Raw genomic sequence first — 17,131 nt, forward strand, 5'->3', positions numbered from 1 at the left:
CAGTTGCAGCAGGCAGGATCTTTGTTGAGGCATGAGGGATCTTTCGTTTGCAGCACATGGGCTTCTCTCTAGTTGTGGCGTGCCGGCTCCAGAGCGTGTGGGCTCTACAGTTGCAGCATGTGGGCTCTCTAGTTGAAGCACGCAAGCTCAGTAGTTGTGGCATGCTGGCTTAATTGCCCCGAGGCATGTGGGATCTTAGTTCCCCAACCAGGGATTGAACCCGCGTCCCTGCATTGGAAGGCAGATTCTTTACCACGGTACCACCAGGGAAGTCCCTTGACCATTATTTTTTGAGCATTGTCATTTTTATGGTAACCTGAAAGCTGCCTCCTGCTACAAACTGCACAAGATTCTGTAAACTATCCATAATCGGACAAGAAGCAACAATTTGCCTAATTTCCTGGTAACTGTTCTTTGCCAGCTGACAAGAATTTCATCGAGGCAGTCAAACAATACAGACAGCTTTTCTAACTAGACAGTTGGGAACTGTCCATTAAACTGTCCAGAAAACCCTCCATTAAACTACAGATGAGAGGAATGGGTTTGAGTTGCAGTTTGTTATCGGTCTATTTGGGGAGATGCCAGTATTTCAACTATCCATGCCAAACCAGCTCTCTACAACTGTTCCATTTTTCTGGAAGGAAAAGAACATTAATTTTATCTGCAACATACTTGAAAGTTTCAGGATCAACAGGGCAGAGTCATCTGAAAGATATTTTTGAGATGTGAGTTCTCTAGGTTTCCTGAATAATGTGAAGGCTATTTGTTAGATACGGACATGGATCCAGAGGAAGAGGAAATATCAATTCATCAATTCCTAGGATGCAAAAATGACAGCAGTGCCCAAAATGAGCTGTTCTGCTGCCTGCGAGCGCCATAAGCAACGAGTAGTAGAAACCCATCACAGCTTAAAAGATTTCCTATGTGACACAGACTAAGAAATAAAACTATAAACTTAGAAAATAGTATAGAAAATTATTTTGAAGATCTTTTAGTCCAATGATGTTTAAGGGAAAGATTACAGGCAGGGAAGTGCAGATCAGAATCTCACAAGAAGAAGGAGGGATTTGAAACTATATACGCCGTCTTCTTCTGGGAAGATGGAATAGATGCACTTTTCCTTGTTCTTTCCACTAAGTACAACAAAAAACCTCGAATATTATATATATGTATAAAACAAACATAGACTCCAATAAATTGAAAAGAGAAGGTAGACTAATTAGAGACCTCAGCACCTGAGGAGTGACACAGTGGTGAGTTCCACGGATTTTCTCATAAGTCCCAAAATTGGAGCTAATGAAGCCAGTAATCCAGAAATGCCAAGGAGTACAGACAAAAAATTAAAAAGAAGAAGAAAAAAAAAAAGAACAGCCTGCTCTCTTTAGCCAGAGTACCAGGAAAGGGACAGCCTAGCAAGAGAGAAAATTTAGACAATAATTGCTCTACCTTAGTCAACACCACAGGAAAAAAATGACAGTCCTACCCTCGCCAGCAAGGGCTCAGTGGAGAGTCTAGACTTACAACCTTGGGAGGCAATAACAAGGCAGCCCAATCTCTCTCTGTGTCAGTGTGGCATCACAGGAGGTTGAGTGGAAAGCCGGGACTCTCCTACCCGTACTGCCCGCTAAGCTTTTATATACAGAATGGATAAACAACAAGGTCCTACTGTAGAGCACAAAGAACTATATTGAATACCCTATGATAAACTGTAATGGAAAAGAATATATATAAAAAAATAATGTAAATATGTATAATTGAGTCACTTTGCTGTACAGCAGAAACTAACACAACATTATAAATCCACTATACTTCAATAAAAATGAAATAAAATGCAAGTTAACATAGAAAACAAACCCTTGGTGGTGTCAGTGGAGACCACAGGGGTGGGGTCTTGACTTCTACCCCAACCAGCAGTAATGAGGTGCCCCTCCCTATCCCTGATGGGACAGTGTCAGAGGAGTTCAGACGGAGAGTCAGGGAGACCATCCCTGCTCTATGAAAACTCCTGAACAGTAAGATTTGATGGGCCTCTGGATGATAACATGCAGGAAGGGTGGCCCATCCCAGTTCCAATGGGACAGAAGATTCTGTGCTTGAGACCCTCCTGGACCTCATCCTATATACTTCTTCATCTGGCTGTTCATCTGTATCCTTTGATGTCCTTTGTAATAAATCACTAATCTAGTAAGTAGACTGCTTTCCTGAATTCTGTGAAGTTCATGAATTCTTGCTAGCAAATTAATCAAGGAAGGGTTGTGGGAACCTCTGACTTATAGTCAGTTGGTCAGAAGCATAGGTAACAACCTGGACTTGTAATTGTCATAAGAAGTGGGGGACGGGGAAAGTCCTGTAGGGCTAAGCCTTTAACTTGTGGGATCTGACACCATCTCCATGTAGATAGTATCAGAATTGAGTTAAGTTGTAGAACACACATCTGGTGTCAGAAGTGAAGGTGCGGTAGTAGAGTACTGAGAGTACAGGAGACACACAGGAATGTTTTTCCTCCAGAAAATCATACAGAGAATATTCTCTGATCGTAATGTTGAGTTAAAGAAGCTAGACGCAAAAGAACACATACTATCTGAGTTCATTTATGTAACTATGAAAACCATATGCAGGTGGTAAAACTGAAAACAAGGCAGTGATTATCATCAATGCCAGAACAGAGGTTCCCTATGATAGTGGTAGTGGGGAGAGATGGAGTTGTGATTGGAAAAGGGCACACAGAGAACTGCTGGGTGCTGCAAAGTTCTATTTCTTAACCTAGGTGGTAGCTGTACATTCCAATAATGCGTTAAGCTTTACATACATGCTTTTGCTCTACTCTATCCACGTTTAATATTTCACAGTGAAAGAAGTTATAAAAATAATCTTGTATTTGCAAAAACATTGACTATTTCTTAAAATTTTGTTTTTATTATTCATTTATGCGCTACCACACGTCAGAAAAAATTGATGGTAGGTCTTCTTATGATTCCTACCTAATAAGGTTTGGGAGCACGATCATTCCTAAGATCCTTTTTTTCTGAATACAAAAACAAAACCACAGACCTACTGCATCAGAAACTCTGGGGGTGGGGCCCAGAAATCTGTGGTTTAAGAGGCCCTCTTGGTGATTCTGATGCTCGCCAATGTTTGAGAACCACTGGTATAAGCACACACATAAATTATCCTTGTGGGCTTCCCTGGTGGCGCAGTGGTTGAGAGTCCGCCTGCCGATGCAGGGGACATGGGTTCGTACCCCGGTCTGGGAAGATCCCACATGCCGCGGAGCGGCTGGGCCTATGAGCCATGGTCGCTAAGCCTGCGCGTCCGAGGCCTGTGCTCCGCAACGGGAGAGGCCACAACAGTAAGAGGGCCACGTACCGCAAAATAAATAAATAAATAAATGATCCTTGTTATTTTCACGGAGTAACAACTTCATCTTCAAGACCTTCTGAACTTGAACCACATGCTTAGAGCACCTTGCATCGTACACCTACAAGCACCTGTTCTGTCAAAGGTTGTACTGGCTATTGTGCAAAACTGACCTGGAGACCTGATTCAGCCATGGGGAAAGAGGGAGCAATAGATCATGCCCACCATGTGTGAATGGCAAAGTCCATCACCAAAACTCAAGCCTCTGGAATGAGCATCCAAGATCCAATCTCCTAGAAGCATTTAACAAGTATTAAATTGGTAAATTCTATTCCCATTAGCCAGAGTGTACATCCTTGATAGGACTCATGACCACCACTGGGGATGAGGATAAAACAAACTACTTCCTTGCATAGCCACATATGCTGAGCGGCCCCAGGAGACCTCCTTCTTTAGTTAGGGCTGAAGAGTCCAAGAACACGATCCTGTCTGAGGCAATGAAAAACTTCCCTCCATGTTTTAGGCTGGTAAGGACTGAGCTGTCACAGCTGTGCATGAGGTCAGCTGCATGTGTGCTAGGTATTCATGATGAGACACGGTTCTCAGCCTCGAGATGATGATAATTCTGAACACTAACCCTTATGCACCAGCACCAACCTTCCCTGAAATGAAAGCACTAGAGATATGCTGCCAATTCATTTCAGTTAAAACAAAGGTATTGCCTCTTCCCTCCCAACCAAAAGAAAAACCTCTGGAAAAAGGTTAATTTTCTGATTCTGAGAGACAGAAAGTAATCTAGAGTCAGAGATCTACCAGACCAACAGAAAGTAATCTAGAGTCAGAGATCTACCAGACCAACTGCTTCACCTCTGTAAGGACTTGAAAGAGGACTCAGAGAGTCAAACACTTCGAGGGCCTGTTACACGTTGTCAAGGCAACCACAACCCCGAGCTCTCACAATGGGAATCTTCCCAACCAGGTTTTCAGGCAATCACTTGCCCTAAATTCTTTTTGTTTTAGGCTATTCTTTAAATTCTTTTAAAATAAAAACCGTTAAAAATATATCTTTCTATTATCCTGGAACCCTCATTATTTCTTGGAATTTAATCTTTCCTTTCGAATGTCTAGTCTTCTATGTAAATAAAATTCCGAGGTAGTAAGGGTCTTGAAGCAATAATAATTTTCATTTTGTAATCATACAAATCATGCTGTCTTTGAAAATAAACTCATGCAGGTATGGTCCAAAGGGCGTGTGTTTTGGATGAAAAGAGAGTACTGGTTCCAAACCATGATTATGACATGAGGGTGGGGAAGAAAAGGCTAAACAAAGACCAGCAGAAGTGCAGGCAAACAAACCCACGGAATAAGAAATACTGATAAGACAACCAGTGAAATCTGCAAAATGACTGGTATTCCAGGATTTTATGGTATTATCATTAATTGTTTTAGGTGTGATAATGGAATTGTGAAGAAGGAAGGAAGGAGGGAAGGAAGGAAGGTGAGTCAAGGAGAATGGATGAGAATAAGGGAATGGAAAGAGGACAGTGAAAGGGAAGAAAGACGGAGAGAGAGAGAAATAGAAGCAAAGAGATGCAAATAGAAGCAAAGCACCATCTGCACATGGTGGAGATGCCACAAATGCCTCAGCAACCCCCTTAATTTATGTAGGCTGTGCAGCATTGATGGATAAAACTTGGAAAAGCTCGACATCATAAAAGCCTGTCCCAGTAAAAATTCTGATGGAGCCCAGTTCCGATGCCTCTTCCACTGCTCCAGGATAACCACACTACACATCCACGTTAGCCCGCTCAGCCTTTGGGGAACATGGTGGGGGGCACACTGAGTTCGTTTCAATGGATGACTGTCTTGGGGGCAGTAATTCCTATGTTTGCCTGGCCCCAACGGGACTGATGGGCAAAGCCATCAGTCTTATTACTAGGCACCAACATGTAGAGAAGGCAGAATGGAGAAACACGAGAAGGAAATCAAACACAGGAATTTAAAATCCAGTGAAAATGAGTGCAAATAAAATTTCATAAGATCTCCATAGTAAAGAAACTCAGCAGAGTCAACTCTTGATTACTCTAGTAAAGGAGACAAGAAAAGTTAATCCAAACATCATTTATGCCCAGTCCTATGTTCCTGTTTTGTTTTGATTTTACATTGGAGTATGAGTGTTTGGGGATTGCTCAGCAAGCACCATAAACAGCTAATAAAGCCCTGCTCTCGCAGATTCCACAGGCATTACTTTGAATCCTATCTGGTTTGGATGTTTTCTTCCTTTCGTATACTTGTCTGGTTTTGAAGGGAACTCCTAGGGCACTGCTCCCCACATAATTATCCAGATGACTCCTGATAAAAATCAAGCCCCAGAGTCTATGCCAATCAAAACACAGCCAAGGCCTGGTCCAGAACCAGCTCAGGCACCAGAGCACTGGTGAGATGGTAGAGATCAAAGTCAGAGACACACTTGCCTCAGTGGGCCATACCACAAAACTTAGAAGCTAACTATGTCACTGTCACAAGGAACTCACGGGGGCATCTCCTAGGACCAGTGCATGATCACCAAGGCCATAATCTGAACCCATGAGAGCAGAATGCAGGGTCACACCCTCTCCAGAAAGGCTGCCAGTTATTCCACAAAGTAAGTGCTCCACAAAACAACATGTCTGATCTCTCTCACTGCAGAGTTTGGAATTTTATCTCCTCTTCACTCTTCCCTTAGTAGATGTTCAACTATTCAAATTCAGCTTTCAGTTTCTTAATTTCCAAATCGAGATGATACAAGCTATTTGCGGAATAATATCTGAAAAAGTGAAACACAGTGCTGAGCTAAAAGACATCATTTGATTATCATTCTGGCTCACTATTAATTCAAGAAATGTATACTTTTTTCCTTTTAATTCAGAAAATTAAGCATTTTCTGTAAGAAAGATGAGAATGCAGCTCCCGAGCTGGACCATTCCTACAGGGATTCCCATCCAGGCAAAGACAGGAAGAATGAGTCCATGACCCACGTTTTCAAGTTAGCTTTCTCCACCTGGGGGAGGAAGATAACATTTCTGAGCCATCGTATTTTTAAAATATTCTGTTAACTGTCAGATACCCATCTGCTTAATTATCCAGTTTTTATGGGACTTTAGGATTGTTATTTGCAAAGGGTACAGATCTGCCTTGTCAATTAAATAAACTATTCCTGTACCTCCTCACTCTGCTGCTCTATATGACCAATCAGATTGTAAAGGTTTCATTAAAAAGCACTGGTGGATTTCTGGGAAAAATGGCGTCAAGAACACATGTTTCTAAACTTGTCTCCATTACTCCCATTAAAATGACCAAGAGAGGGCTTCCCTGGTGGCGCAGTGGTTGAGAGTCCGCCTGCCGATGCAGGGTTGTGGGTTCGTGCCCAGGTCCGGGAAGATCCCACATGCCGCAGAGCGGCTGCGCCCGTGAGCCATGGCCGCTGAGCCTGCGCGTCCGGAGCCTGTTGCTCCGCGGCGGGAGAGGCCACAACAGTGAGAGGCCCGCGTACCGCAAAAAAAAAAAATGACCAAGAGAATATAAAGATGGGGACCGAGGGGACTGCACCAATACAGGAAATAACACAGGTGCCACTGACACGCCAGAAATGACAAGGAATTTTGGCAGATGGGACTAGGTTGAAGAAAAATACCGTAAGCCAAATAGCATCTCCCCCTCTTAAGGACAGACTGGGTTCTTGAGAAGCAAGGGCTCTGGCACCCCTTACTTGAAACGGCAAATCCAGAGGGGAGAGTGGGCTACAGAGCAGGTAAAAAGCCCACCAACTGGACACGCCTGTCTGTGGTGCCTCAGAAGCATTTGAAGCAGTCAGGGTGTCATAGGGGCATCTGTGATACCACAACTCACACCCGGGTGAAGATCAGAGCAAAGAGAAAGATGCCCCAGGAGCTATGGGTTCCCCGAACCCGGACAGAAATGAATGAGGCAGAGAGTATGACAGAGCTTCCACTCTGCTCCCCTCATGCTGATGGATCCCTAAAGTGATACACTAGTCCACTTCACTCAGGAAACGGGGGAAAAATCCACAAGGTGTCTATGAAAAGCTTCTGAAACAAACAAGGAGAGCACAGCATTTCAAACTTGTAAAAAGATTTATTACAAGAAGCAAAAATAATTTTTCAAGAGCATCACCTTGTACTCTCAAGAAAATTTTTGAACATACACAGTCTATGAAATGAGATAAGGTAGCAAAATAAGAAGAAAAAAAAAGCAGTTGGCCAAGAGGCTTGAGAAAGAAAATGGGAACTGAATGAGATGAGGAACACTAAGAATCAATCTAAAAATAAAACAGCATCACTGTCTGCATTAGAAACCATATAAAGCAGCCCTGGTTCAATAGAAACTGAATCAGTGATGTGGAAAGCAAACATGAGTTCTCCCAAAAGGTAGAGAAGAACAAAGGGACCAAAATCATGAGAAAGATGGTGAAAACAATGGAGGACAGTGAATAGAGCAAACACTCAAAGTCAGCGTTCTTGAGAAAGAGAGTCTAGAAAACCAACAGGAGGAAATACCTACACTGCAGATCAAAAGTGGTCACCAAGCACCAGGCAAAATTAAAATGAAAGGATGGACACTGAGCTACACTTTGATGAAAATTTTAAATGGAAAAGGCAGAGACAGGAGTCCGACAAGCATCAAAACGAGGGTAGAAAGATCACTGTATTACAAAGAGATGATCTGGGCTGGCCTCAGACTTCTCCATCAGAGGCCAATGGGCCAGATGGTGGTCATTCCATAATTCTACACATGTGATTAAACTGTACAGAACTACTACTACTACTCCTACACACACACACACACACACACACACACATACACACACACACACTGTGTGTACATATAAAAACTGGTGAAATCTGAATAAAATTTGTACTCTAGTTAATAGTAGCGTGCCAATGTTAATTTCCTGGTTTTGATATTATATTATAGTTGTATAAAATGTTATCATTGGCAGAAGCTGGGTGAAGGGTCCATAGGATCTGTCTATACTATCTTGGCAACTTCCTGTAAGTCTATAATTTGTATTTTTTTTAAGACAGTAAATCAAGGATCAAGGTCTACTAAAGAGATTTGAAAGAAAAAAGAATTCCATACCCCAGTAAGTTGCTGGTCATAGGTGAAAGCAATGAAAAGTCATTCTCCATTATGAAAATAACATGCAATATCGGAAGATTCAAAGCAAGAGCTAAAATATCTGAACATTTTCTTTCATCAATCTAAGTTGTGAAAATGGGCAATCATGCTCTATAAGGTCATGCTCTATAAGGTCTATGATGAGCACTGAAACTAGTTAAGAAGCATTCAGTTTAAGTAATTTGCTATGAAAATGATTCTAAAACCAAAAGCAAAGATCTATTTTAAGGAATGATACATGATAAGAAAAATTTCAATAAGAAGAAATTAGGGGGCTTCCCTGGGGGCACAGTAGTTGAGAATCTGCCTGCCAAAGCAGGGGACACGGGTTCGTGCCCCGGTCTGGGAAGATCCCACATGCTGCAGAGCAACTAGGCCCGTGCACCACAACTACTGAGCCTGCGCGTTTGGAGCCTGTGCTCCGCAACAAGAGAGGCTGCGATAGTGAGAGGCCCGCGCACCGCAATGAAGAGTGGCCCCTGCTTGCCGCAACTAGAGAAAGCACTCGCACAGAAATGAAGACCCAACACAGCCAGAAATAAATAAATTAATTAATTAATTAAAAAAAAAGAAGAAGAAGAAGAAATTAGGCCTAAAATCTCAGAACATACCCAAAAAAACCTCTGGAAAATAGATTTAGAAAGTGGAAAGTGTGGGACTTCCCTGGTAGCACAGTGGTTAAGAATCCACCTGCCAATGCAAAGGACACGGGTTCGGTCCCTGGTCCAGGAAGATCCCACATGCCGCGGAGCAACTAAGTCCACGTGCCACAACTACCGAGCCTGCGCTCTAGAGCCCACGAGCCACAACTACTGAGCCCACGTGCTGCAACTACTGAAGCCCATGCACCTAGAGCCCATTCTCCGCAACAAGAGAAACCACCACAATGAGAAGCCCACTCACCGCAGCAAAGAGTAGCCCCTGCTCGCTGCAACTAGAGAAAGCCTGTGTGCAGCAATGAAGACCCAATGCTGCCAGCTAATCTCCTTATCTTATTGACACATGGGAGGCAAAAACATATGTTCTGTTTTATTTTTTATGTTGATACTAAACACGTGGTTTAAGACCCTTACAGCTATCTTTTAGCACAATAAAGAATTGCTATACTAGTTATAAAAATAAATACAAATAGCTTATACTTCCCTGTTACAGACAAAGAGTTTAGATTAGCTAAAACGTTTCCCCCATATGCTTTGTCCATCTTTCAATTTTTTTTAATTAATTGTATCCACAAGTGATGCACCAAAAGAATTCAACAAATAAAGGATAAAATTTTTTTCAAATGGGCAAAATATATCAAGGAAACAGAAACACAAGATAGTAGGGATGGCACTGTCAGTATCAGACAATAAGAAGAAACTTCTGTTACCTGGTATTAGAGCCAATTATAAAGCAACTGTAACTAAAAATAGCTTAGCAATGACATAGTAATAAATGGATCAAATGAACAGAAACAGAACTTAGTGTATAATAACAGTGTAAAAGAAGATGGTTATAATAAAGTTAGCCTTTTAAATCAATGAGGAAAAGAATGTTTGAAAATCAAAGACAGAAACAATTGGTTATTCAGAAAAAGGAGGAATTCCTTATCTTATATCATATACTAAAATAATTCCAGCTGAGTTAAATGCAAAAATTAAACAAAAGATTGAGAATAAAAATGTATTTATCTGAAAGGCCTTTCCAAGTACATATTTGTGTGCTAACAATAATCCCACTACAAACAAAATGCAAGGCAAATGATAAATTGAGGGAAAATATTTGTAACAAAATGAAAATCATTAAGAAAAGGACAAACACCCTCTAACTATATGGGCAAAAGACATGATTAGATTATTCACACACACACTCCCTCCCCAAATTCAAACATTCATTAAAAGCACGGGAAAAACTCATCACTAATAACAAAAGAAGTACAGGTGAAAACAACTATATAATAACTTGGGAGTGTAAATATGTATAACCTTTATGGAGGATAATTTGGCAATAGCAAAGTAACATAAGCAAATTATACCTTTAAGTATCTTTAAATTCAAGTACTGTAAGCTTTAAACTTGCTCATGGTTTTTTGAGAAGTCATATTAAGGAAATAAAATATGTGTACTAAAGTATCTGCTCCAAGTGCGGGGGGTGAGCACAGCAGTCATAAAGTGGCCAGTGGATTAGCCCAGCCCTGCCACTTGGGTGACCAGCAATAAAACGATGTCAATAAAATCACCCACATTTTAGAGCTTTCTAGAGATCTGAAGAGAGAATTATGGGTGCCTGGCCCATGGGAATTGTTCAGTAACTATTAGACACTGATAGAAGGGGTGGTGATATTTATCTACAATCCTGCACTAACAGGTTCAAAATCCCTTATCTGAAATGCTTGTGGTCCAACTGTGGTGCTTCAGAACTAAGACCTTTTTGGATATGAAAAGGTAACAGTATATTTACCTAACTAGGTCTGGGAGAGCACCTAGTAATCACTATTCCTAGAGTAAAATATATGAATATTCATTCTAAGTGAGATAAACATCAGTTCAGGTCAGGTTTTGCAGTCAAATGAGTTATGGAAAAACTTTTCATTTTTACAGCTTTCTGGACTTCAGATTTTTACAAGAGTGATTGAGAACCTATATTTATAACAGAGGAACATTAGAATCTATTTAAACATATGATAATAAGGGGAAGGTTACATAAATTATGATACATTCATAAGATGGAAAACTACACAGCTATAAAAAGTCACTTTTTCCAAAGAATATTTAATAAACTGGGAAAATGTTCATGAATAGCAGGTAAAAAAAAGCAAAATGAAAAACACGAATTATGAATTCTATTTTGCAAAAGTAAATTATATAATATTCCAGAATAAAAGACTACAAGGAACCATACCAGGACGTTAAATTAACCACATTGTGGTTAACCACATTAACCACATTATGTTCTTCCTTATACTTTTCTGCATTTTCTAATCTTCTATGATAATCAGGAAAACAATCCATTAATTTTTGAACTATTTATGGTTGCTGTTCCTGCGTAGGACTAGGCTAGTTCTCATCCTAGAGGGTTAACAAGCCCATCTCTACTCTCAAGGAATTTACCAACGCATCTCTGGAGAGCTGAGGGCATTACTCAGTTCTCTCCACATTAGAATGCAGTTCATTCTTCATCAGCACTTCCCCACTGGCTCCTCAGGACAACTTGACTCAGGCACCAGGACTTTTTCACACCTCTACCAAATGAAACCCTGGTGACCTTGCAAGTTAGTGATAAAAATGGCATCAGTGCTACAATAAGAACTTGATTCAACCCATGACCTTATCTAAAGAAGCTAAAAAAGAAAAAAAGAAAAAAGCAGGGACTGTTTAAACGTGTTTGATTTTCACTTTTTTACTGTACTCATCAAATTGCAATCATTTAAGAAATTATGGGGGAGGAGGAGAAGGTGATTGCATTTGGGTTTGTTCCAGGTGCTTCGCACGAGTAAAAGGATATGAACTTGAACTTGACAGACCCAGCAATGAAAAGCATTTTGTGGAGTTAGTGGGATGCTAAGAGAGATCACGACATTGGTTCGTGGAGAGGACAAGCAAGAGTTCATCTTACCTAACAGACCACCCATCAATGTCTAAGGGGTGGTCTTTGGCCAGAGCTTTAAAGGGCTCAGCCGTATTTAGTGTGGGTGTTCCTAACACCCAGGTGGTCTTCACTGAACTCCACCCAGGTCTGGAATTCTCCAGTGGTTTAATACACAGTTTGAAAACATTTTATACCAAAAGGCTTTTTGTTATAAGCCTCAGTTCCAAACATGGAACAAAAGAGATAAATGATCCATCAGCCTACACCTAATCACCTAAAGGGACCACATGGGTTGACATTTAATCACTTTTACATAGATTCCAATAGTCTTTTTAAACTATTGCTGAGAACACGAGAAATCCTTGTGCAAAGCTTTTGCCACACATAAATAATAGCCAACTGTGAAGTTAAATAAGAAGTTAACTCTCTTAGCTTAATCCCACAGAAAATTACTTGTTTGCAGGCAAATTATCCACTGGGGATACTTTTTTATTTGTGGAGTGCTAATCCTTCCCTCCTGCTTTCTGCCACCCTTCTTTTCCTCCTTCCTCCCAACCTGAAGAGAAGGAAGATAAAGTAAATGTGCACAATCCCCCATTCAATCAGGACCTTGGTTAAAATAAAGACCTTCCAGGAAAAAGGTGACTTACTCTATCCCAGCTGAAACACAGGCCCAGTCGATCAAGTTGTTTCCTCATGTGTCTAATATTACTGCGAAACAAAGGGAAAAGAGTTTGGATTTTAGAAACGGGAAAAGCCATAAACAAACTACACTTTGAGAATGTGAAAAGGAAACTGGAAAAGTCTAGATTATTCCAAAGGGCTTTAAGTGTTGTTTCGCCCTGGCGAAGAAATTAATTACTAAGAATCCGTGAAAATATCTGCCTAGTAGAAGACACCTATTCTTTGGACCCTTGCAAAATCCACTAAAAGCCATGACAGTCTTTGGTCCTAGGGACTAACCCTTTCCCAGGCCATTCAGGAAGGCAACCCTTCTGATTTGTGCACTCCTGGCCCATCCATATGCCTGTATTCTGCACAAATTTAAGCCAAGCATTTACAAATTTAAAAGCGACTGAAAAGAAAAATCTTAACATACAAATTGCGGGAATCCAGGAGGAGCCATACAGTGCTTTGTCAATCAAAACCTAAAACCGAAAACTCTCCAACAATTGGAAAAGAGGAGAGAAGTAAATTAATCAACTTTAATATAATATGAAATATTATTTACTTTTTTCTATTTAAATTTTTTAAATTAAAAAAATTTTTAACTTTTTATTGAAATATAGTTAATTTACAGTGCTGTGTTAGTTTCAGATATATAGTAAAGTCATTCAGTTATACATATATACATATAAATATATTTTTCAGATTATTTTCCATTATAGGTTATTACAAGACAGAGTATAGTTCCCTGTGCTATACAATAGGTCCTTGTTGTTTGTCTATTTTATATACAGTAATATGTATATGTTAATCCCAAACTCCTAATTTATTCCCCCCTGCCCCTCCCCACTATCCCCTTTGGTAACCATAAATTTGTTTTCTATGTCTGTGAGTCTATTTCTGTTTTGTAAGTAAGTTCATTTGTATCATTTTTTTAGATTCTACATGTAAGTGATATCATACGATATTTGTCTTCCTCTGTCTGACTTCAGTTAATATGATGATCTCTAGGTCCTCTTTTTTCTTTTTAAAGAAAAAGGACTAATTAATTTCTACTGTGTCCCCTTTCAGTACAAGCAGACTGAAAATATGGAAAACCATGAAGAAGTTCTCTAGGTGATCTCTGATTAGCTAACAATAGCTTATTTTAATTCCAAGCCTCGTGTTAAGCATTTTGCAGAAAAGTGCTTGCAACAGACTGAATGTTTGTGTCTCCCTCAAATTGTTATGTTAAAACCTAATCTCCAACGTAATGGTATTTTGAGGTAACCAAAGGTACTATGAGAGGTAACCGGATTAGTGCCTTTATAAAAGAGACTCCAGAGAGCAACCTTGCCCCTTCTACCATGTCAAGACACAGAGAGAAGACAGCTGTCTACGAACCAAGAAGCAGGTCCTCACCAGACACCAAATCTGCAAGTGCCTTGATCTCGGACTTCCCAGCCTATAGAACTGACAGAAATACATTTCTGTTGTTTATAAGCCACCCAGACTATGGTATTTTTGTTATAGCAGCTGACTAAGACAGTGCTTAATCTTTACCCATTCATAAGAGGTAGGAACTATGACTATCCCTCCTTTACAGATAAATAAACTGAGGCGGAGAGAGGTTAAGTAATTTGCTCAAGGTGAATGGCTAGGAAGAAGGAAAGGCAGGATTTGTACCTATGTGGCCTGATTCAGGGGCCATCTTCTTTACTGCTATGCTCTAGTTGGAGGAGCATACTACTCCTCCTTGGAGGAGTTGGCAAACTTTCTGTAAAGGACCAGATGGTAAATGTTTTCAGCTCTGTGAGCCATATGGTCTCTGTCACAACTACTCAGTTCTGCCATTGTATCATGAAAGCAGCCATGACCAATATATAAACAAATGGGTGTGGCTTGTGTTCCAATAAAACTTTATTTACAAAATCAGGCAGGGCCAAATTTGGCCTATGGAATTTGCCAATCCCTAGCCTAGCTTACATCAAACTTATACCATATTTGACCCATTTTATTTAAATCATTATTTCCTCCTTTTTTCATCGCTCCCGTTACTCTAGAATTAACCATAATTGGAAAAGTGGAAACTAGGGATTAGGAAGAAAAAAGACAAATAGATGGTGCAGAAGATATTTCTTTTTACAATGTAGCCTTGGGCAAGATAAAGCAAAGGGAGGTGAAAGACAATGGGGATAGACTTTGAACCGGGTAGGGTGAGGAAAGGCTTTGTGAAAGGGGCTGGAGTGAGCCCAGAACATTCTGCTGGGTTCTGGTATAAGGCCCTCAAGGCTTTATCAGGAGGGAGAGGGATGGGCACTGCTGGCCCACAAGTACATGGAAGCCTGAGGCACAGTGGGTACTGAGAGTATGTCCTCCTTGGAGAAAGCCACACCCAGAATAAATTGGCCATATATTTCCTCGTTGAATATCTAAGTTCCTCTTCCTTCAGAATGGTGAAGGCAAAAAATTAACAGAATTTGCAGAGAAAATTATAATGTGGAATTTGTATATGGCTCAAACTACAGTCACGAAGATGAAGAGCACTGTAGAAATTTAACAAATGTCACCCTTTCCTTCTCCTTTTTCCTTCCAAACGCAAATACTCAAAGGAAGAATAACTAAATAACAAAGCATCAAAATGAACACATGAATGATATCCAAACCCTCTTTGTTATTTCTTAGATAAGAATACAGTGTGCAAAAAGGCAAACACCAAATACAGACAATCCTGTTTATTGCTCGGCAGACTGCAATGTTTTGTTTGCTTTACTTTCTATTTCTTGTGCACAGGTTAAAAAAATTGTTTAAGGGTTCTGTATACAAGTGCTTGAATATGCCTGTAAACACATACCTCTGTGTCCAACTTTCTGGATGTAGATTCCTCTCGATCGCAGCATTTTCGGCAGGCAATCCAAATGCATCCCATCCCATGGGATTGATAACCTAGCACCCAGAAAAGAAACATCAGCCGTGGCAGATTGCTAAAATCTTTATCAGTATTCTCTTCTGGGCAATGAGCAGGCATTCTCTCTTTCTAACACATCTTATCCCTTTCCTGGATGATTTCAAACTATGCTTTTGAAAGCCAGCTGGCTATCTAAGACGTAAGCACAGAAGAGAATTTAGAAGGTTATACACCAAGGTGCCAATAGCAGTTATCTCTGAGTAGGTATTTTCGTGACTATTTTTTACTTCTTCTTCTTCTTGTCTGTATTGTGTGTAATGAACCCAAAGCGTTTTTCTGACATTATAAAAAGTTTCTTTTAATTTCAAAAATAGGTATATATAAAAATATATATAGGCATTCAAAATGCTCACCTCGTGTTAGATTTTCCAGTTAAGGAGTTGTGCTGTCCAATAGGGTAGCCCCTAGCCACATGTGGTTACATAAATTTACACTTAAATTAGTTAAAATTAATTAAAATTTAAAATTCAGTTCCTCAGTCACACTAGCCACTTTTGAAGTGTACAATAAGCCACTCTGAATCACCTCCTATAAGATATTTCCATTTTCCAAAGAACAGGGGATCCTAAGATCTCAGAGCTCGAAGAAGCTTTTGAAACATATCCTCCATCCCCACTCCTTTATTTGACAGTCCAAGCAACGATGGACCAACAAGAGTAAGCAGCCTAGCTAGGTCACACCAGAAGCAATTACTTCAGACCAGGATAGGCACTCATTTCTGCAAATGGATGACCAGTCACAGCTCAGCTGGCAGCTTCAATAGGAAGTTCTCTCAACCTAACTTACATGCCATGAATGGGAACAATGGCTTGAAACACAAGCTGTGGCATCAAGGGACAGACTCAGAAGGCTGGGCTCTCTACCCACTGCCAGGCAGGACACCTGCTTTGAAAACTCAGACTCCTACCCTTCTCTAATGCTGATTTTCAGCCACAAAGCCATAACCACAACTTCTCCCAGAGCCATATTTCTGAAGTTTGCCTGTGGGTGAGGATGGCCTGAGGAGGCTCCAGTATTTCTAGAAAACAGCCCTTTACAGCTGGCCTTCTTACTTCCTATCAAGCTCCTGATCTGTCAACTGCCACAAGCTGAGTTTGTTTGTTTGCTTGTGTTGTTTGTAATCATGCAGAGAACCTGAGCTTCTGTTCACATACATCTTGGATAGTGATGGACACTCAGACACACTTACTGGCACTACCTTATCACCCGCCCATATCATGATGGAACATTTTCCACTAAAGAAACAGGTCTCATTTTCTTTTATAAATAACTTTTTCCCCTGATTTTTGAAATAATGCATGTTCACTACAAATAGTCTTGATACACAGAGAAAAATATTCAGAAGAAAATAAAATACCCTTAATTCTACCATATAGCCATACATAACTGTTATTTGGTAAATTTATATCCAATTTT

General features: G+C 40.3%; 1 protein-coding gene across 1 annotated transcript in view; it reads right to left on the minus strand.

Moving 5' to 3' along the window:
• LARS2 (leucyl-tRNA synthetase 2, mitochondrial) overlaps positions 1 to 17,131 on the minus strand; it is a 162,136-nt gene that overhangs the window by 112,394 nt on the left and 32,611 nt on the right. Inside the window, exons 4-5 of the mRNA XM_082848549.1 lie at positions 15,602 to 15,693; positions 12,753 to 12,813 (exon numbers count right to left, since the gene is read on the minus strand). Of these exons, the coding sequence (XP_082704675.1) occupies positions 12,753 to 12,813; positions 15,602 to 15,693 (153 nt within the window). The remainder of the gene's footprint in view (positions 1 to 12,752; positions 12,814 to 15,601; positions 15,694 to 17,131) is intronic.

This window comes from Leucopleurus acutus (assembly GCF_964270905.1).
Source record: "Leucopleurus acutus genome assembly, chromosome: 10".
Lineage (NCBI taxonomy): Eukaryota > Metazoa > Chordata > Mammalia > Artiodactyla > Delphinidae > Leucopleurus > Leucopleurus acutus.